The sequence below is a fragment of the Dysidea avara genome, chromosome 7, assembly GCF_963678975.1.
Source record: "Dysidea avara chromosome 7, odDysAvar1.4, whole genome shotgun sequence".
In the NCBI taxonomy this organism is placed as follows: domain Eukaryota; kingdom Metazoa; phylum Porifera; class Demospongiae; order Dictyoceratida; family Dysideidae; genus Dysidea; species Dysidea avara.
This window is the reverse complement of record NC_089278.1, coordinates 262,412-281,882: the sequence shown is the minus strand read 5'-3', so window position 1 is coordinate 281,882 and position 19,471 is coordinate 262,412. Positions and strand designations below refer to the sequence as shown.

Sequence of the window (19,471 nt, the reverse complement as noted above, 5' to 3'; positions counted from 1 at the left end):
TTGTTCAAATGTTTGACATAATGTTTACGGCCAATCAAAGTTTTCACAATACATTTCCTATGGAGAAGCCATATAAGTACAGTGTCCATTAGAGCCCTTTCTCGAACTTGTAATGGAGCCAAACCATACGTGTCTGTTGTTGACACCTTTGCTGTTACTAATAATCATCTGGTTGGCAGAAATTTTAAACTTTGTTGAGAAAAAAATCCACTTTTAATTTTTAGCTGTTTTTCAGGGTTCAGCTCAACGTGAACATACTATAGGCTATTATGTACAATACTAGCTAGTGCATATCACCACAAATATGGCAAACCCAGCAGCTCTATACCTAAATGATTTTCTGGTTGCTCGGGAAACACTGCTACACGTCAAATCTAACTTTCTAGAGGTTTGGATCGTAGTAAAATCTTGGATCTGTTGTAGCTCTCCTGAATATGAGAAGAAAGCAATTTGGAGTTAATGGACTCCCTTTATAATATCCTTGATATTAAATAATAATAGCTGCCTGCTTGCATGGTATTTTTTGTCTGCCTCGGGGGAAACAAGGAATTTACAATTGTTGGCCTAACTAGTAGACCTGTCACTGCAATCATCTTGCCAACATAATTATGTCCCTCGCATATTTAAAATAATACTCAAGAAGATTTACTGATGCAATGTGTCAATAGATACAACCTGCTGCATGTGAATATCAAATACTTATTGTTCAACCAAAGCTGTACTTTAGCTGGGTAAACAATCATGCTATATCTGCTACAACAGACACTATTGTGTTAAGCTTGGCTACCTCATCGTAAAACACTGAACCAATTGACAATAAGTCATATAGACATTAAAAGTGACACAATCTGTGTACACACAAATTCAACAAAGAAATGCATTTAAAATTTTTTAAGGTTTATATGTGTAATTAAATGATACATATTGTGAATCAAGCTTAGCTGCTTTTGGATTAGAACTAGACAAGTTATTAACTGCTTCACGTTTTCTTGATTGATTACTTTCCTGCTGGGAGTTACCCGCTAAGTTATTAACATAGCACAATCAAAATTCTACATACTTTCTTAATTCTTGAATTCTTCTCTAGCGCTCGTAAGAGCAAGTTAGTGGTGTCTGGTTTTATTACTACAATGAAATGAACGAGAGTTAACGACACCCTTGTAACAGCCTCACCTTGTGCTGTCGTATTGTCGTCACTTCTAAACTTGATGTAAGATTTAATCGAGTTAGTCTATGCGCCATACAAATTAGTGTAGCTGATATCACTATCGTAATTTACCTTACATCCTGATAGCCTAGAGAAATTGTCAGTATTATAACACGGTAAACCTTGAAGTAGCTCCGCCTGTACAATAAACACAAGAACAATATAATAGGGGCACTTTATTCCTTACCATTCTGCTAGGCTAAAGGTCAGGAAACTACCGGCCGATACGCTTAGTCATCACTTATATTCTAATAGTTTAGTGCATCACGTGATAGTTATTCAGTCCTGGAAATTCCGAAATGTCTAGCGACTACAAAGTATTTGAATTACTTAATGGCGATTGGTTTGAGCTAGAAAGTGACCCAGGATTATTCACGCTACTGTTAGAAGATTTTGGAGTGAAAGATGTGGCTGTGGAAGAAGTATACGACATCTCTGAGAAGCCGTCTGGTACTGTGTATGGATTTGTGTTTTTGTTTAGGTGGAACGGAAAGGGTCGGAGAAGAAAAGGTACTCTAGCTGAAGACACTTACGTAGACAAGCCCAGTATTGTTAACAATATGTTTTTTGCTAACCAGATAATGCCTAACTCATGTGCTACCCATGCACTGTTAAGTGTACTCCTTAACTGTGACGATATCGAGTTGGGTCCTCGGCTGACTGAAATGAAAGAATTTTGTCGTGGATTAGACCCAGAGACTAAGGGTTACACTATAGCCAGTTCTTTACACTTGGCTAGGTCTCATAACAGGTATGCAACCAGTGGTCAACCATCGGGTAAAAAGCAATCACAACAAAGGCCAATATTTGCTGGTAGAATTTATGAAGCAGACACATTTCACTATGTATCATATGTTCCCATTGGTGACCGATTGTTTGAACTAGATGGCCTCAAGCCGGGTCCAATTGATCACGGTCCATGGGGAAGCCATGAAGAGTGGACTGACTTGTTTTTACGGGTAATATCAGATAGAATAGCTGATGCTAACAGTGACATACATTTCAGTTTGATGGCTGTTGTGGTAGATCACCTTCCCAAAGTATCCAGAGAATTAGAAGCTACCCATGAACAGCTTCAGTCGTTATTAACACAAGCAATAGAAAAATGTACCCAGCCAACATTGCCTGAACAACTAAAGAGTCTACTAGGTAATACTGAACAGTCCACTGAGTCTGATAGTGACTATTTGACTGTTATTGAAACAATTACGAAGTGGATTTGTTCAAATCAAACTCTTGTAAATAATGACAAAGCGAAGGGAGTTACTAATATGGAGCCACTACATTCACTTATTGAGATAGTTTCACAGATTATAGAAGTTGAAAAGAGAGAAGAGAATTGTCGAAAACTTATGATAGAATTGATGGAAACAAAGCAACGATATTATAACGAGTTTGTCTATAGATCGCACAATTACTTTCCATTCATTGAACAACTTTTAGCCAGCTTGTCAGAAAAGAATTCACAAAATGGAATCAAGCAAATGGTTTCTTGTAAGAAGAGAAAAAATTCTGCTAACAAACCTCCTAACAAGAAATTGCGTATACTCTAGCAGATAAAGAACGAGTCTAGTAATTATTATGTATTTGTAAATGTATTTATAATATATTTAATCCGAGCGAAGAATTCTAATGTGCGGCGAAAATGGACGAAGTCCAGTTTATTTCTCTGGTGTCTTTACTCGCCATTGTCTTCACTGTAGCAATGTTTTCGTCTGGCATGTAAGCATCGTGTTATAAAGTGGCGTTTCGTGTTATTCATGTTTTGTTATTCGTGTAGCTACACTTGTCACAAGATCCACGTTAGTAAGAGCACCGGTGTGATCCCTCATTTGCCGTTCGTGTCGGGTATTCTCAAGTGAGAAGGGTACTTGTATTGTGCATTGCTGTATCACGTGCCCTGGTAGTTGTGCTCTATGGCTGGCATATGGGAGCTTCAAAGATGACGGAACAGTGATGACAGTTAATTTTATTGGATTAGTACTTTACCTATGCTATATTGTGGTATATTTTGTATATACTACTAACAAGGTATGTTCTGTGCAGCTATGTACTTTTGGGGGGGGTTAATGTTAATGTTTTGAAAATGTCAAATGTTGCAACTTACCAACATTTCAAAAAATGTTTTTGAAAATTTTATATCACCCTTTAATAGGTGGATGACATGAGGCATCTTTTAAGGTGAAGCTGCATGTTGCTATGCAGGAAGCTTAGTCAGTTTTTAATACAAATTTGTAAAACAGCTGACAGTCTTTGAAAACTTTCCATTTGAAAATTACCCATGATTCGGTACAGTAGAGCGTCACTCCAATAGCAACACTCTACCATGATTTGTGAGCAAACCAGAAGTCATTAGATTTTGAAAAAAAACTTTTCTGAGTGACCACTGTTGGTAGATAGTAGTACACTGGCTATTGGCCCCTTGTGTGTGTGTTTGTGTAGTGTTGTGTGTGAGTAGTCTGGCGCTGCTGACCCTATTTTAGGCGCTTATAGGTGCCCCCAAAAAATAGGGTCTGGTCTGTCTAGCATTCAGGACTTGTGTTTAGGAATGCGTAATTATACTGCTGCTCGTGTTGACAACCATAGTAAGAGATCACGAATAGCAAAGAATCCAATCACGACAGTGATGCTTTAGGGATTTCACTCAGTTACCTTCTATGGGTGGTTGATGTTTAGACTGTGGAGGCGATATTTCTACTTTCCGAGGGAAGGTGTCTATTACACACGCGATTGTTAAATGGAAAATCATCCCTGGTTTATTCACCTTGATACAAAAAGAACCTCACGCAACTTTCGTTTCGTGACTTCTGTCCCAGTATTTATTCACGTTGTGTGGCCACAATGCATTTAATTGGCAATACTGCAATTTGATTGGATTCACCAGCTTTTGGAACGGGGGAACAAGTCCTTGATTCTAGACAGACCAGACCCTATTTTTCGGGGTGCTTATAGGTGCCTAAAATAGGGTTGGCGGCACCAGACTAGTGTGTATGTGGTGTTGTGTATGTGTGTGTATGAGACAGCAATAACCAACTGGTTAGAGCATTGGCCTGGTAATTGAGAGGTTCCAGGTTTGATGCCCAGTTGCTGTTATTGTTGTTCCCTTGAGCAAGAAACTCTACTACTCAGCTGTTAATTGGGGACCTGGGGAATCTATAACATCAATGGGTACCTATATAACAAATGCCCAACTGTCCTTGTCTTGTGAAGGGGCCTCCAGTCATACTTGATGTGGTAAGAAAAACGGTGATGCAGGCAGGGATGAGTTAAGTTAAGCAAAAGAGCCTTACCTTGCCGTTTTGTAAATCCCCATGACACTGCTCCCCCAGCACCTTTGTTGTATGTATTTAGTACCTGATTATCATGTTTTAGTTATCTTCTATCATCTATCTATCTATATATAGCTGAAAAGCCGTCTTGTCTGTCTACATTCCTTTGATGTCAGATTATTATCTCACTAACAAATGCACGTGTTGAAGTAGTTGCTGTGTTGCAGGTTTTTGCAATTGAATTCAGCGACTTTGCAATTGAATTCGTCCCGTTTGCAATTGAGTTCGTCACTTTTGCAATTGAATTAGTCCCGTTTGCAATTGAATTCATCGGTTTTGCAACTGAATTCGTCCCATTTGCAATTGAATTCGTTGGTTTTGCAATAGAATTCGTCAGCATGGTGTAGCAGCTGCTACAAAAACTTGTTCAAGTACAACAGTAGTAAACAACTCTTTATAGCAATAATTCTTCCTCTACAGCCTATCCAGCAACATTCCAAACTCTACTATGCCATTCGCGATGGGTGTGGTCACTCGTGAGCAAGCTAATTAACTTGTCAGACAGCTATCGGCTTCGCGTACTACCAGTTCCAATTACCTTCTAGTGTCTCAAGTGTAACTCTCCATGGCGTAAATAATTCATCTCTTAATGAACCGTTGGTTTCTCGGAGCCGTTTTGTTTATGACGAATTGTAATGCAAACGCGACGAATTCTGTTGCAAAACCAACGAATTATATTGCAAAACCGACGAATTCAATTGCAAATGGGATGAATTCAATCGCAAAGGCGACAAATTCAATTGCAAAAACCTGTAAACAAAACGCTCATCATTTAAGAAATACATAATTTTAAAATGAAACTCCTAACTTCCATCATTTGTCCTCTAGAGAGTGTTGAAAGGTTGGTGTAGAGGAAAACTTGAGTTACATTCCTGTGGGAACGACGAACAAACAGTCCAAGCGTTAGCACATAGAACTGGTAATCCAAAGGTCTGCAACTGTTTTTCTTCTCAGTGCCACCTTTTCATGATGTACTTTCAGCTACAGGCATAATTATTTTTGTTTTATCTACCTTTTTGATGCATACCTTTTCTAACTGAGTTTTTTGCTCATAGTAAGTTCATAGCATTCTGGTATTGCTTCACAGCATATGTACTGTTGGAAAAGTATATAGTAGCACCATACAGTAGTAAGGGTGTAATATGAACTCTTGGTAGCACATTTGATAGGTATTGAATTGGGTGCATGTTTCCTTTGTCAATGTGTTTGTTGATGTGTTCTATTAGAGTAAGAGCCATCACTTTTGTAACTTCAGTTCTTTATGATGTTGACTGCTTGCCTAAACCTGGGTATCAGGAAGTGTACACCTGTGTGTTACGTTAATTCACTCCAATATTTGCATGCAATAATTTACCATGCTACAGTATGTGTATGATAAAACACGTATTACTAGCGCCACACATGTGTTGACAATAAGGTATATAGTAGCACATAGGGGCAGGCATGGGCAAACCAATTGGGTTTATATTGGTAGTGCGTTTGTCCTGTGTGTTCTATTAGAGTAAGTACCTTCTTCTCTATAACTTAATTTTATTTCCCTGCTACTTTTTGTACTAATTCATTTCTCTTTGTTGACCATGTTACAGTTTTAGCTTGATAGGACTATTAGCATCAGTTGGGGTGAACATGTCTTGATAATACTCTTATTATGGACTCTTGATAATACTTATTGGTTTAGCTTACATTGCTGAACTAACCCACATGTTCATATCATTTTACTTCATTCCCAATGCACTGATTTGTCATTGAGGTTAATGTGGAATGTGAAATGGTCCTGCACAAAGGGTAGGTACCAATGCTAGAATATATGTAACACTCTTGTAGTTTCTCATATTCTTCAACCTAAGGCCTAATATGTGACCTAATTTTAGAAAACCGTCAATCTACACACACTAGTACTTTTGTAATAAATGCTTTTAAAAACAATGGCTAAAAAATGCAAGTTTCAGAAAAAAAATTATGCAAGTTTTTATTGCCTTGCTAGTTAGTGAATTGACACTCCAGCAGTGGATAAATCCTGGGAATTATCGTGTTTCCCTATTCATAGGGAGTTTAAAAATCCTTGTTTTATCTTCATACACAGGTGGGTTTCTGAGTTACGGACGTTTGTTTATGTTGTGGTGACTAAAGAATTTACGATGATTTTTCTTCAACGAATTTGCCTTCCTTCCGGATCACTGAAGAATACCTTTGGTAAAAACTATACCTTGGTGGATTCACAAATTCATGGTGCATACAATGAGCAAAGATTCAACTGCATATGCCGTTGTATCAGTAAGTTATGATGGTTTATGTAAGCGCCTGTAAGTTATTTTCTCGATATCTTCTGTACATATTGATTTATTCGCTCATCCGGGTACCTACTGCTGTATTTCCCACACTGCTTATCTTATGAAGCTGAAACTTAGCCAATCTATTCCTCTGACTCTGTAGACAACAACAAAAAAATAAAGCGAATTTTGATAAATGTGCGTATATCGACGGTTTTCTCACATTTTAATGTTGAATATTTCTGAGAAGTGATTATTTGCTCTCACCAAGTGCTAACTACCAATGATGTATCATACAACAGTAAATTTTGAGGAAGAAAACTGACAAATTTGATGAATCAGTCAACTTTTAATTAACCAAACATCGATAAGTGTCTCAAAAGTAAGTGTTTAGAGATTTCTTGATTTTTGTCAACATTTCCTCTTCAAAATTTCCTGTCATACGGTAGCTGGACTTCCAGTAAACAAGCCTCAAAGTGGAACCCCCCCTCCTTTCATAACTCTGGATCATATCACCATAGGCACTTTATACCACAACACTTGTAGTTCCCCCTATGCTTTCACCGTCACGTGATGTGATTTTGTAGTACAATTAGTTTTATGTGAAATGTATTCCCCTGTACAGAGTGAAGTGAAGATGCATACCGGAGTTGCTTTCCTCGTAATTATGGCTGTGATTGTGTATTCTAACTATTTCATCAATGACAATGATGCTGTACTGTTTCGACTAGGGCTACTCTGTAATTTCTTTACTGTCCTATTCTTTGCTTCGCCTCTCTCAACCATGGTAAGTTGTGTATTGACCCTGTTGGTGTTTACTATTAGTATTATTTTTAAGGCTGAAGTTTTTAAAACAAAAAGCACAGAGTCGATGTCTTTTCCATTATCAATATTATCATTGTTTGTTACTTTTCTGTGGGTGATTTATTCCTACTTAGTAGATGATGTATTCATCAAGGTTAGTGTACCATTGCATTGTACTATTATTAACTTTGTTCTTAACTAGATTCCAAACTTTTTGGGATTGCTGTTGGCACTTGTCCAGCTAATGCTGTTTGCAATGTACTGGAACAAGAAGAGAAAATTGATAACTTTAGAATTACCCGTTGTACAATGAATTCATCTATAGTAACAGTATAATATGCGACCAGATCAGTGTATATGTAATGTGAACTATTTGGTAGGTAGACATATGGCTATTATCAGTGTTGTGTGGGGTAACGCGTTACTTATGTAATGCGTTACATAATAATTATTGCTTTTGTGGTAACCAAGTAATATAACAAAATACGCTATAAAAACAGGTAAGTTACTTTACTTACAAATGTAACACGTTACCTTAGTAATATAGTTACTGTAATGAGTCTAATAATTATTATGTAGTATTATTTTACTTTAAGCAACGAAGTTACTAATCTTGTTAGTAATCCACTGAGTAATGACTAGTCACAACGAAGTAACGAGGCCTACTGAATGAAGCTTATTCACCAGCTTCTTACTTATAACCAAACTTTGCACATTGCCCAACAACGCAATCATGTCACATGATAAGGTGGTAGTTTCACACGTGACAGCTTAACGCTGTGGACACAAATTAATATAATATATAGTTACTTTATTTTATGGAACTAACTAAATAGTTCTGTTGCAAGTAATATGTAACTAGTTACTTTTTAAAGTAACTGTCCTAACACTGGTTATTACCAACAGTACATAATATTATGTACTCTTGCTATTATACTGTATGCCAGAGAAATGGGAAGTTACAATGAAAGTATTTACAAAGTCAACATACAAATATTTGTGAATGATTTGCTAGCTACAAATTACCAGTTGTACTTATTGAAGTTGGTAATGATGATGTCACATTGGTAATGATGATGTCACATTTACTTTGATTATTAAATATTTTGTGTTTACAATACAAAACTATGAGTGTTGTAACTCAACCAATAAATCCCATCCAAGGTCTAGAATTATGAGTAGGAGTGTGGCCTGCTCAGGCAGTAGTTCTCTTCGTGCAGTTAGCCACTTGAGTGAATGTGTCTCGGTGGTCTAATTTCAAGATCAACAGTCAACCCAGAATGTTGAAGGTCATGTAGTAAAGAGCCATATTGATCTTCCTTTGAGCTCATGCAGCCAATAGATGTATCAGCTAGTGTGTTCAAACAAACAGACTAACAGGTCTGTGTGGTGGAAAGATAGCACTAGGAGGGCTGACACCAGCAAGATAGCCAGTGTAAAGTTTGAAAGTTCAGGTGAATGCTGTTGGAGCCCATGAACGAGAGCCTGCAAGACTACAGGTATACCTGAGCCACAGGACATCCAATCAAGATATGGTTCATTGTGGGTTGGGGAGCTCAACAAATAGCAGATTTTCACGTTCATAGTGGTAAAGTAACACATAGCAAGAAGGACATTGTTTCTCAGGGAGGCCGTACATCACAAGGACAAGACAAGGTGACAATAATTATTTATGGCTTTCACAATAATCAAAGTGAATAGAACTTCCGTATACTACAATATACTGCATAAACCAGAGTATGAGATTCGCGTGTTGTAATATGCGCATGCGTATGGTATCACGTGTGCTGGAAACGTGAAGGAAGATGAAGGTGCGTTGTATCCTTGTGCATCCGTTACGAACGGTGTCGTCGATACTTGAGATACTTGTTACCTTTTGTCTTCTCTTATCATTTTTTGTTTAGATTAATGTCAGCAACCCTTCGACGGGGCAGCAAAAGTTATTCGATATAGAGGACGAACTAAAAGTGTAAGAGACACCGTTGCGCGTGTTGTCCCATGTGTAACAGTGTAGTTATGTATACGATATGTTATATAGTGATGTATTGTTTATTGCAGTCGACCTTTTTATGATAAACGCATTTCTGCGGAGTGCTCCGCTGATTCGCTGGGTGATGAGTGGAAGGTGAGAGCTTGTGTTCATTACAATTTTGTATCCATCAAATTGGTACAGGGATATGTAGTAAGGATAACAGGTGGGAATGACAAACAAGGGTTCCCTATGAAACAAGGAGTGTTGACGAATGGCCGTGCCAGATTATTATTGTCTGAAGGGCACAGCTGTTTTCGCCCAAGAAGAACGGGCCAAAGGAGGAGAAAGTCAGTGCGAGGGTGCATTGTTGATGGAAACTTGTCAGTGTTAAACCTCTGCATTGTGAAGAAAGGAAATGCTGATATTCCAGGCCTGACTGATAGTACATTGCCACGTCGACTAGGGCCAAAAAGAGTCGGAAAGATCAGAAAGTTGTTTAATTTGTCCAAGGATGATGATGTCCGGCAGTACGTTGTACGTCGGACATTGCCTACAAAAGCAAAACCAAAAATCAAAGCACCGAAGATTCAGCGCCTGGTTACCCCTGTAAAATTACAAAGGAAGCGGGAGCGTGTGGCAGGAAAGAGAAGGGCTGGAGAGAAAGCACGAGCTGAAGCAAGAGACTATGCTAGGATAATGTCCTTGCGAGCAAAGGAAGCAAAGGAAAAGAGACGTGAGGCCCATAAACGTAGAAGGATGTCTAGTTTACTGAAATCAACCAGTTCACAGTAACTGAATTGTTAATGTACACTTGTAATGATTGATTACTGGCATTGATGTTGAGAACTACATGGAACTATGTTGTCTAGTGTTGTGGGTTGGGAAGGAATAGAGTACTTACCAGTAGGAAACAAGCTGTAGGGTTGAGAATTATGATAGTTAATAAGTTTGTCCACAAAATGACCAGGATTATAGAGTATTTAGATTACGAAATGTGTGGCCAGACCGCTTTTCCCCGTGTATTCGAGACTACGCCGCGTACTGTAGGATGAAGGTCGTGATCAAAAGTAAGTGTTCCTTTTCTGCCTTACACTTACTTTAATGATCGTGTAGGGTAAACTAGCAAGATGTGTATGACTGGTTAAAGACTTGTTTCAGTTGGACAGGCGTAGCTGCTTGGAAGTGGATTGCCAACGACACAGAATGCGGAATATGCCGGATGCCTTTTGATGGTTGTTGTCCAGACTGTAAGATACCCGGAGACGATTGTGCTTTAGGTAAACCGTTATTCGTTTTTGTACAACTCCTTAAATACCACCTTTAGTTGCAGGAAAGTGTAAACACAGTTTTCACATGCACTGTATTCTGAAGTGGCTAGCAGCGCAACACGTTCAACAACAATGTCCTATGTGTAGACAAGAATGGCAATTTAGTGATTGATTATAATTACATCTGTACAATTACACACAAGTACCAAATTTACTTTGTATTACAAATTTAGCGATACGTTGAAAAAGAAACGTGGTTGAAATTGTTCGAATTGGTTGATCACGAGGGCTTCGTGCATGGTCTTCTGAACAGAATGATATGAGGTTCTAAAGGAAGCAATAAATGATACAAACTTGTTACATCACAAATACCTGGACCGTGTTTCATATAATTTACCCATCCTTGAGATTGCTGTATGCCAATACTTCTCCACTCGTTCTCCGACATTAATCTGTTTTGCGGCACCATCTTGGCAATGTCCTTAGGTAACATTACATGCCTGTAGCGGAACGTACGCGTTTATAAAACACTGTTTATATCTTCAAAAATCTCAGTAGATTTCTCCTAAGGCAGTCTCTACCTTGACAAACACACGCACCTGTACTCGTACGTATCATCGTAATATTTCTCAGAATAGTAGATCTGCTTACAAGACATTCTCGACGTTTACTGACTGAAACACTTGGTTTGCTTTCTTCACTAACAACCAAACCGTGGCGCTCTTCAAACACTTGAATTTGATTGGCTATACTTAAATGAGGTCTAATCGTGACGTATTACTAAAAAATGGCGGGTGATTTGTCGGTAAAAAATGTTAAGGAAGAAGCGACTAAATTACTAAATGTGATTCTATCTTGTCCGGTTGGAGCAAGGAGAACTATGTACAATTGTCAAAATGATCACACTTACTCCAAGTTGCTTGCTCTTCAAAGGTTTACGTTCGATCTTTATGGCTTCACATAAGCACTGTCTCACTTCTAGAAAGAAAACCAAACTATTAAAGTCATGCGTGGAGATGGAAGCAGAGTTAAAACTGTGTAAGTGAACACTATGATAATGAAACAATATTTCTATATGAGTATAAAACTTCAAAAGCTGTACAGATAGCTCAATCTGTGAAGTGCACTAGGAGTGACACCTGAGAGTTAGGTTTGCTGTGAGGTTCCCTCTCAGTGGAAAAGTTTTAGGTTTTAAAATTGCAAACTTTGCTAGTCTATTGTTTTTCTTGTAAAAAAAAATATCAACTGTTTAGTGCCTTACAGGTCGTAAATGAAATTAAATCATGTGAGAGCTTAATGCGTGAGATGGAAAATGATGCATGCAACAACAGTCAGATATGTGTGTCTCGCATGTAGAGTTGAGTTGTCTGCCTGATGGTAAATAAGGAAAAGTAATGAATTATTTACTGAGATTGGTTCAAAGCAATAATTTGACTCACACTGTGGTAAACAATGTCCTATAAATTGTTGCCATTTATTTGAGGGATCCACAATTCTTAAAATCTTGTACAACATGTAGAGATTGTCAGAAAAAAATCATTGACACAATTCGGGTCGGGTTGTGGACCCCATACTTCATTTTGCTATATGAGACCTCATTAGTAGGTATAAATGCAACCATTTTAGTGCCATCACAAATATTGTGCTAAGATTCCCAAATTGTGGGTTGAAGATGGTTACTTCATATTTCATTCAGAGATGGTGGTGAACCCTGTATGAATATGAAGCGTTAAAAATCAGGCACTCGCCAATAGCTGGCCACAGTCTGGTTGTGTGTGCACGCCTAGTTTCCTGATATGTTTTTTTGAAAATGTTTGTGCTGGTGTGTATGCGTGAGGCAGCATAGCCAAGTGGCTAGAGCATTGGCCTGTTACAGGGGGGTGTGTAATTGTAAGGTTCCAGGTTCAATGCTTGGTTATGCCAGTGTTTCCTTGAGCAAGAAACTACTCATATTGCTCCAGTCTATCCACCTATATAGTAAGAGAAGTAGCCTACAGCTGTTACATCAATAGGTACTGGAAGCAATTGCCCAACTATCCTTGTCTTATTTAGCACTGTTGTGGAATGTCAGGTTATGCGGGGGTCTCTCTGTGAGGCTTGGACAGTCTTATGGGAGTCCTGCCCTGGGAGGATTTGCCTGCATAAGACTTAAATACCTGAGTGGTGTGTTTGCTGGGTAGCAATAGCTGTGTTTCGCATGGCTGTTGTAGGCTTTGGGTGCATGTGTGTGTGTGGGTATGTGTGTATGAAAGAGCAAGATTTTTCAGGCCCGAGAGGCCATATATTGTTTGTTTTTTTGTATTTTTGATCTGTTAATGTATCTGGATAGTTCCAGAAGTTCTTGTTCTTTGTGCCTTCTACTTGCCCTTGATAAGAATCGTCAATCAGCTCGATGAACTGCACTCGCGACTCTCACAGTTGGTGGCAGGAGTGGGATCTTCTTCGTTGCAGTTGTCAGAAGAGACCTGTTCTGGTTTATGCTACACTCTGGAAGACGCTACCAACCTGAAGAGATGAGTGAAGGAGCAGAATTATTGAAGGCAATGAGAAGAGGCATTATGAAGAGGAGAGAAAAGAGAGAGAAGAAGGAGCTAGAAGAGGCGTTACGAGCAGGAGTGTGAGGAAGAAAGAAGACGCCATGTTCAAAAGCGTGCTGAGGAGGAAAAAGGTACAAACGGGCTAACAGAGCAAAGGCCACGTTGAGTAGAAGTGGGGCCAGAGTTGCTGAAGTTGATGAAGATGTCTGAAGGTGACAACATAGAAACTTTCCTGACAACGTTTGAGAGAGCAGCAGAGGCTCATGGGGTGGACAGAGACAAGCGTGCGGCTACAATGGCACCTCAAATGATTAGAAAGGCGTGTCTGGCCTATGCTGCAATGATAGATGTGGATGTGAGGGACTATGATAGGGTGAAGGTGGCCATTTTCCAAGCATTGAAGAGACCTACTGTTGACATTTCCATGCGGTGAAGCCTCGGAGAATGAGACACCAGTGGAGTTGGCTATACGTGTTAAGTACCTGGTGGAGAAATGGTTGAAGGACTGTCCAAACTGGCAAGATGTTGTTGATGTGGTTAGTGGTAAAGTGAAGGTATGGGTGAAGGAATAGGGACTACTCAGGAAGCTGGTAGATTGACCAGGAAAGTGGAGTTGTCATCATAGTCAGGTACTAGAAGAGGAGTACCAGTGCAAAGAGGTTGTTATATGTGTGGTCAGCTGGGACATCTGGCTAAGGACTGCAGTAGTGGTTGTAAGAAGTTGATTGGTGAGGATGTGGTTAAGGTGGAGAAGAAATCTAAGAAGGATGGGAAGCCTCTCATCTGTTATAATTGTGGAGGTCATGGGCATAACTTAAGGCATTGTCCTTGTGAGGCTTTCTTGTGCAGGACAAGCAAGTCTACTGGTTATCACTGGTGAGACAGCTGTGAGGGATTTGTTTGAGGTCAGTTTGTTAATGACATTGTATTGGATACTGGCTATTTTAGGCCCTGGTGAAAAGTGACCTCGTGAAGGAGAAGAATCGTGGTTTGAGGAAGATTGTTACTGTGCAGTGTACACATGGAGACTCTGTGAGGTACCATGTTGCGACTGTGAAGATTAGTGTGTAGGGGTTGGTGGAGGCAGCAGTGTCAGACAAGCTTAGTGTTGTTGGGGATCAACTGATGTTCTGGAGTTAGTGCATGGATTTAATGAGAAATGAGAAGGCTCTTTCGGCGGTGACACGGAGCCAGGCTAGGCAGAAGCGGAGTCAGAGTATGGGAGGAGAAAGTAGAACTTCCTCAGATAGTGGTGATGCTGTAGAGAAGTCAGTCAATATAGAGTCTAGCAGAGGTGGAAGACAAGAATTCGGGTTTGGCCCTACAGGGAGTCTTTGAGGAATCTGTCAGAAGGGATGGAACTGTCTGCTGAGGAAGATGTGTTGCCAAGTGAGTTTAATTTTGATGATGTGTTTGTAGGTGGTGAGAGAGACAAGGGACTGAAGAAGTCCAGGTCAGAGAGAAGGGAGAGACGTTATGAATATGCTAGAGTTCAGAGAGGATGTGAGGGTGATATCAACTTGAACATTTCTAAGGAGAAGCTATGGAAGCTTCAGGCTGAGGACCCAATCCAAGGAAGTCAAGACCAGATCAAGTGGTAGAGCAAGATGGGCTATGGTACACTAAGAAACAGCAATCTGGGAGTGTGGTAGAACAGCTGCTTTTGTCTAGATCTTACCATCATGTTGTGTGTAAATTAGTTCACTCTATTCCAATTGCAGGGCACCTTGGAAGAGACAGACACGGTTTATTGGCCAACAGTATTTTGCGATGTGGTTGAGTATTGCTGGAGATGAGCTGAGTGCCAGAGTACTGCTAGAGGGAGTCAGCTGAGAGGGTGATGAATGAACCATTTCAACAAATAGTAATGGACATTGTGAGTTCATAGATAATAGACACCCCTACCTGGATTGGAAGCACATGTATAGTGCCCATACAAAACTATGTGACTATCCGCGTTTCACGCCTGAAGTTTTGAAACACTCTTTTTCGTTCGAAGATTCTGTTTTACTGTCTGGATACAGCTCAGTTGCTTTAACTAGTAAGTTTAGTAGATTGTTTCTTGAGTGGCAATTAGCCTACTACTGGTATAGGCGCTTTCCGTATAAAAAGTATTTGACCATGTTTATGAAAATGGTGGGGTGAACAAGTCTAGTTTAAAGTTGATGCTTATCACTAACTAACGCTACTTGTACTGATGTGTGTTTCATGGTATATTCGCTCCAATTTAGTCAAGCTCAGAAATCCTGCTTCTCGTATCAATCTTTCGCGCTTGTCAAACTTCTATCTAATACACATCAGTACACCCACTATGAATAGACCAAACCTTATATTCCATAGTGGTACGTTTACTACTCACCAGTAAGGAAAACATGTTCTTATAAAATCTACTCCCGGTACTGTGTACAGTATCAGGGGCGCGAAGCGCAGATAGATTAGGTGGCGCTTAGAAGTTTCCAATCCAATATGGGGTGTATATTATCTATGGTGAGTCCATTGCCACGTAGTAGGAGAGATAATCAATACATATTGGTCGTATGTGATTATGCAACAAGGTTCCCGGAGGCTATTCCCTTTCTTCAAGAGTATATAATAGTGACTAAGAGTGTTGAATGATGTATTAGCCCGTGATTAATGATTGCGTATAACAACATGGATATTTCAGTAATTGTTCGTTTACGCGAAATAATAATTTGAAATGCGTATGTGGCAATGGGTCTTTGTTCGTCTTTCCGTGTTATTCAGCCAATTATTTCAACAGTCATTGTTCAAGGAAAGTGTAGTAAGGACCCAAGATAACTCCAGCTCGCTAAAAAATGGTTACACAAACAAGCGTGTTGCCACGCCTTCAGATCTGCTTGGCAGTGCCAGAACTTTAACATTAGCCATTTCCCTTTAGCATTATCATGTTTTCACTTGGCCAATTGGGCTAAATACAGCGAAATAAATGAAAATTACTGAAATATCCGTGTTACTTAATGCAATCATTAATCACGGGATAATACGCCTGTTCGATACTCTTGGTACTATTACTCTTGCCTTTATTCTATTGATGCTGGGACTGTGGCTGAACATCTCGTACAGTTGTTCTCTAGAGTTGGCATCCCCAGAGATTATATCTGATCAGGGCACTGACTTTATGTCGCAGTTGCTGAAGGAGCTCTGCAATTTGTTACACATTAATCAAATCCAGACTTCACCTTACCATCCGCAAACCAATGGTTTGGTGGAGAGGTTCAACAAGACACTGAAGGCAATGTTGAGGAAGTTAGTAAGTAAGGAGGGTAAGATTGGGATAGATTGTTGCCATATGTGTTGTTTGCATATCGTGAAGCTCCTCAGTCAACCACAGGATTTTCACTGTTTGAATTGTTGTATGGTTGAGAAGTGAGGGGACCGCTTGATGTCTTGAGAGAAGAGTAGGAAGCGAATAAGAAGAGTGATGAGATTGTGTTGAGAGAGAGAGAGAGAGACAGACACAGAGAGAGACAGACACAGAGAGAGACAGAGACAGAGACTTGGATTTCGTGTTAAGTCTGATTCCTCTGAACCATTGAAGGGCCTTTCTAAGATGATTATACCATTTGTACACTAATTTTCAATTCATTCCCCTGAGCAGTTTTGTCTGGTAGGCATGGCAAGTAATTGTTTTTTACTAGATCACGTAATTAATACACACTATTGGTGTTTTTTTTTTTTTGTTATATCTTCATGGTCTTTAGCTCGATTTCTTTCAAACTACAAAAGGTTTGAGCTTCTATCCACGTACTGATTTTCAGCTTCTTACCATAAGCGGTTTACTCTGTAGGCTTGACAACATATTGGTAATATTTTTCGTGAATAATCGCTAATAACTCCTCGACTGCTTATTGTATTCCAGCCAAACTTGATACTAAGATGTGCCTTTATATGCCTTCTGTGTGTCAAATTTCAAGGCAGTCGGATATTGCGTTCTTGTTTTATGGCAATTTTGTAAGTGTGTGAAAAGATGATGAAAAATCCCAAGAAACTAAGCCAATTTTTGAAGTCTCATATCTCGGGAATGCTTGACGTGATTTTGCTGAAATTTGTTATGTGGAGTACTGATGTTTGGGGGTGTTTCTGCAGCAAAAATCATTTTGTTTGGAATAGGCAGCACGGAGCTACGAACGCATGAATTTATGTTTTCTTTCTTCCTGTCAATAAACTCACACTGTGGCGTGCTGGCTTCTTGGATTGCATGACACACTATTGTGTGTCTTGATAATAATAGTTGCCATGTATTTATGTCGATGCAGTGAAAGGAGATGAAGTTTCTGTCAGTAGTGAAGACAATATTGAAAGGTTGTGACAGTTTGGTATAGAGCCACAATACATTAGTCTTGTTGCAGTATTCAAGCAGAGATTAATAGTACAAAGTCTAGGTGTCAGCATGATGTTCTGCTATTAGAGTCGTAAGGATCTCAGCATATTTGTGATGGACTATTATACATTGTCACAGGCTTAAACAGTCGCATTGTGCCAGCAGAAACATGTTTAAACAGCCTGAGGGTGTAGCTTAGTAAGTTAGCAGGTTCTGAATATTGTTAATAATTGTGTGACAGTGACTTAAAGTCAACATTGGAACAACAAGCTCAAGTTGTCACTGAGCTGATGAGAAATGTAAAGGTATTTTGTACAGTAATGTCTGTATGTGTGTTAGTTCTCAATGTAGGAAGTTCAGAACTTGAAGGGCACAATTGAACAGACTAGAAGCCAGCGATCAGGTAGGTACTGCCTTGTTAGTAACTTGGATAATATGGACATGATTTAAAGCATTACAAACTGAGTGCATGAAAATGATGGCAGATCTACAGGTAGTACCAAATATATTACAGACCTGTTGTTTTCAAGTTGTATAGGATCACCAGTCATCTGATCAGGACACTACACAACCACTAGAGTGAGGAGACACTGTCATGTACTAGATCATCTCTGTTAATAGAATGAGTGATGATTTGAAAGAGGTCACATCACGTGCTGTATTACTGCAGCACACACTTCAGGTTAAACAGCATTACCTGTTGGGGGATCGTTACCTGTTACAGGGTTTTGCAGAGTTCCTGCAACTTTAAATTTTAAGCGCATGCGCACTTGAATCAAGAAAACAGTCTACTGTTCAAGTATTGCTTACTTTTCTAACACTTTAAGTAATCACACAACTGTTTTGGGTAATGGTGGCTATCCAGGACATTGAAATATACAAAATAGGTGTGCTTTCAGACTGTTAACGTAGTCATTGTGACGAATATATGCATGCGCTAAAAGTTTCCGAGTGCAAGAACTCTGCAAAACCCTGTAGGGGATGATCGTGATCATTACTTGCTTGGGGATGATCATGATCATTATATACCTGTTGGGGGATGATCATGATCATTACCTGTTGGGGATGATCATGATCATTACCTGCTGGGGATGATGATCATTACCTGTTGGATGATCATGATCATTACCTGTTGGGGATGATCATGATCATTACCTGTTGGATGATCATGGTCATTACCTGTTGGGGATGATCATGATCATTACCTGTTGGGGATGATCATGATTATTACCTGTTGGGGATGATCATGGTCATTACCTGTTGGATGATCATGATCATTACCTGTTGGGGATGATCATGATCATTACCTGTTGGTAATGATCATGATCATTACCTGTTGGGGATGATCATGGTCATTACCTGTTGGATGATCATGATCATTACCTGTTGGGGATGATCATGGTCATTACCTGTTGGATGATCATGATCATTACCTGTTGGATGATCATAAGATTTCTTATAGGCACTGATAGCTGGATGTACTGACTGGACTGCTAGTGAAGAACTACAGGAATTGCTACTGAGCTTGGGAACATCACCATCTTTGCCATAGGCTCAGACAATATACAAATATCAATTTTCTGACCCACGTAGTAAAATACATTCTAATACTCCTTATATGTGTCTGATGTTATCACAGCTTGCAAATTTCAAATCTAAAGAATAACTGAACACTGTAAATGACTATACTATGTTCATTTGAGACTGGTGAGATACACTACTTCATCAAGATTTCATAATAT

General features: G+C 39.3%; 5 protein-coding genes and 1 long non-coding RNA gene across 12 annotated transcripts; 5 read left to right on the top strand and 1 right to left on the bottom strand.

Annotated features, from left to right (window-relative positions):
* Nucleotides 1-806: 806 nt before the first annotated feature.
* Nucleotides 807-1,486, bottom strand: LOC136259652 (DET1- and DDB1-associated protein 1-like). Its single transcript, XM_066053139.1, has 5 exons — nucleotides 1,395-1,486; nucleotides 1,280-1,345; nucleotides 1,174-1,231; nucleotides 1,061-1,125; nucleotides 807-1,005 (listed from the first exon to the last, which is right to left on the bottom strand). Exons 1-5 carry the CDS (start codon nucleotides 1,395-1,397, stop codon nucleotides 892-894), a joined length of 306 nt encoding a protein of 101 aa, XP_065909211.1. The 5' UTR covers nucleotides 1,398-1,486; the 3' UTR covers nucleotides 807-891.
* On the top strand, nucleotides 1,450-2,826 carry LOC136259649 (ubiquitin carboxyl-terminal hydrolase BAP1-like). Of its 2 annotated transcripts, XM_066053137.1 has the most exons (2): nucleotides 1,472-1,717; nucleotides 1,786-2,826. In XM_066053137.1, exons 1-2 carry the CDS (start codon nucleotides 1,613-1,615, stop codon nucleotides 2,758-2,760), a joined length of 1,080 nt encoding a protein of 359 aa, XP_065909209.1. In that variant the 5' UTR covers nucleotides 1,472-1,612; the 3' UTR covers nucleotides 2,761-2,826. The 2 variants fall into 2 exon arrangements, with proteins under 2 accessions (XP_065909208.1, XP_065909209.1); XM_066053136.1 differs by having other exon boundaries at nucleotides 1,450-2,826.
* Nucleotides 2,785-8,076, top strand: LOC136259650 (sugar transporter SWEET1-like). The gene is made up of 6 exons (XM_066053138.1): nucleotides 2,785-2,929; nucleotides 2,988-3,065; nucleotides 3,115-3,238; nucleotides 7,432-7,593; nucleotides 7,645-7,764; nucleotides 7,813-8,076. The coding sequence occupies exons 1-6, from the start codon at nucleotides 2,853-2,855 to the stop codon at nucleotides 7,921-7,923; spliced, it is 672 nt and encodes a 223-aa protein (XP_065909210.1). The 5' UTR covers nucleotides 2,785-2,852; the 3' UTR covers nucleotides 7,924-8,076.
* A 1,249-nt stretch (nucleotides 8,077-9,325) lies between these two features.
* On the top strand, nucleotides 9,326-10,438 carry LOC136262563 (small ribosomal subunit protein eS6-like). The gene is made up of 4 exons (XM_066056881.1): nucleotides 9,326-9,421; nucleotides 9,515-9,579; nucleotides 9,669-9,735; nucleotides 9,784-10,438. Exons 1-4 carry the CDS (start codon nucleotides 9,416-9,418, stop codon nucleotides 10,372-10,374), a joined length of 729 nt encoding a protein of 242 aa, XP_065912953.1. The 5' UTR covers nucleotides 9,326-9,415; the 3' UTR covers nucleotides 10,375-10,438.
* Nucleotides 10,439-10,657: 219 nt separating this feature from the next.
* Nucleotides 10,658-10,938, top strand: LOC136262565 (uncharacterized). The gene is made up of 2 exons (XR_010704226.1): nucleotides 10,658-10,859; nucleotides 10,907-10,938. It is a non-coding gene; the product is annotated as an uncharacterized lncRNA (long non-coding RNA).
* Nucleotides 10,939-11,595: 657 nt separating this feature from the next.
* On the top strand, nucleotides 11,596-19,409 carry LOC136262564 (paramyosin-like). 6 transcript variants are annotated; one of them, XM_066056888.1, is made up of 13 exons: nucleotides 11,699-11,783; nucleotides 11,833-11,888; nucleotides 14,807-15,263; nucleotides 16,472-16,658; nucleotides 17,665-17,710; nucleotides 17,758-17,820; nucleotides 17,868-17,927; nucleotides 17,971-18,034; nucleotides 18,081-18,132; nucleotides 18,182-18,222; nucleotides 18,268-18,308; nucleotides 18,351-18,411; nucleotides 19,192-19,409. In XM_066056888.1, coding segments are annotated over exons 4-13 (519 nt in total). In that variant the 5' UTR covers nucleotides 11,699-11,783; nucleotides 11,833-11,888; nucleotides 14,807-15,263; nucleotides 16,472-16,657; the 3' UTR covers nucleotides 19,282-19,409. The 6 variants fall into 6 exon arrangements, with proteins under 6 accessions (XP_065912954.1, XP_065912955.1, XP_065912960.1 ...); XM_066056886.1 differs by lacking the exons at nucleotides 11,699-11,783; nucleotides 11,833-11,888 and adding an exon at nucleotides 11,930-14,292 and having other exon boundaries at nucleotides 14,336-15,263; XM_066056882.1 differs by lacking the exons at nucleotides 14,807-15,263; nucleotides 16,472-16,658 and having other exon boundaries at nucleotides 11,596-11,783.
* Nucleotides 19,410-19,471: the final 62 nt, after the last annotated feature.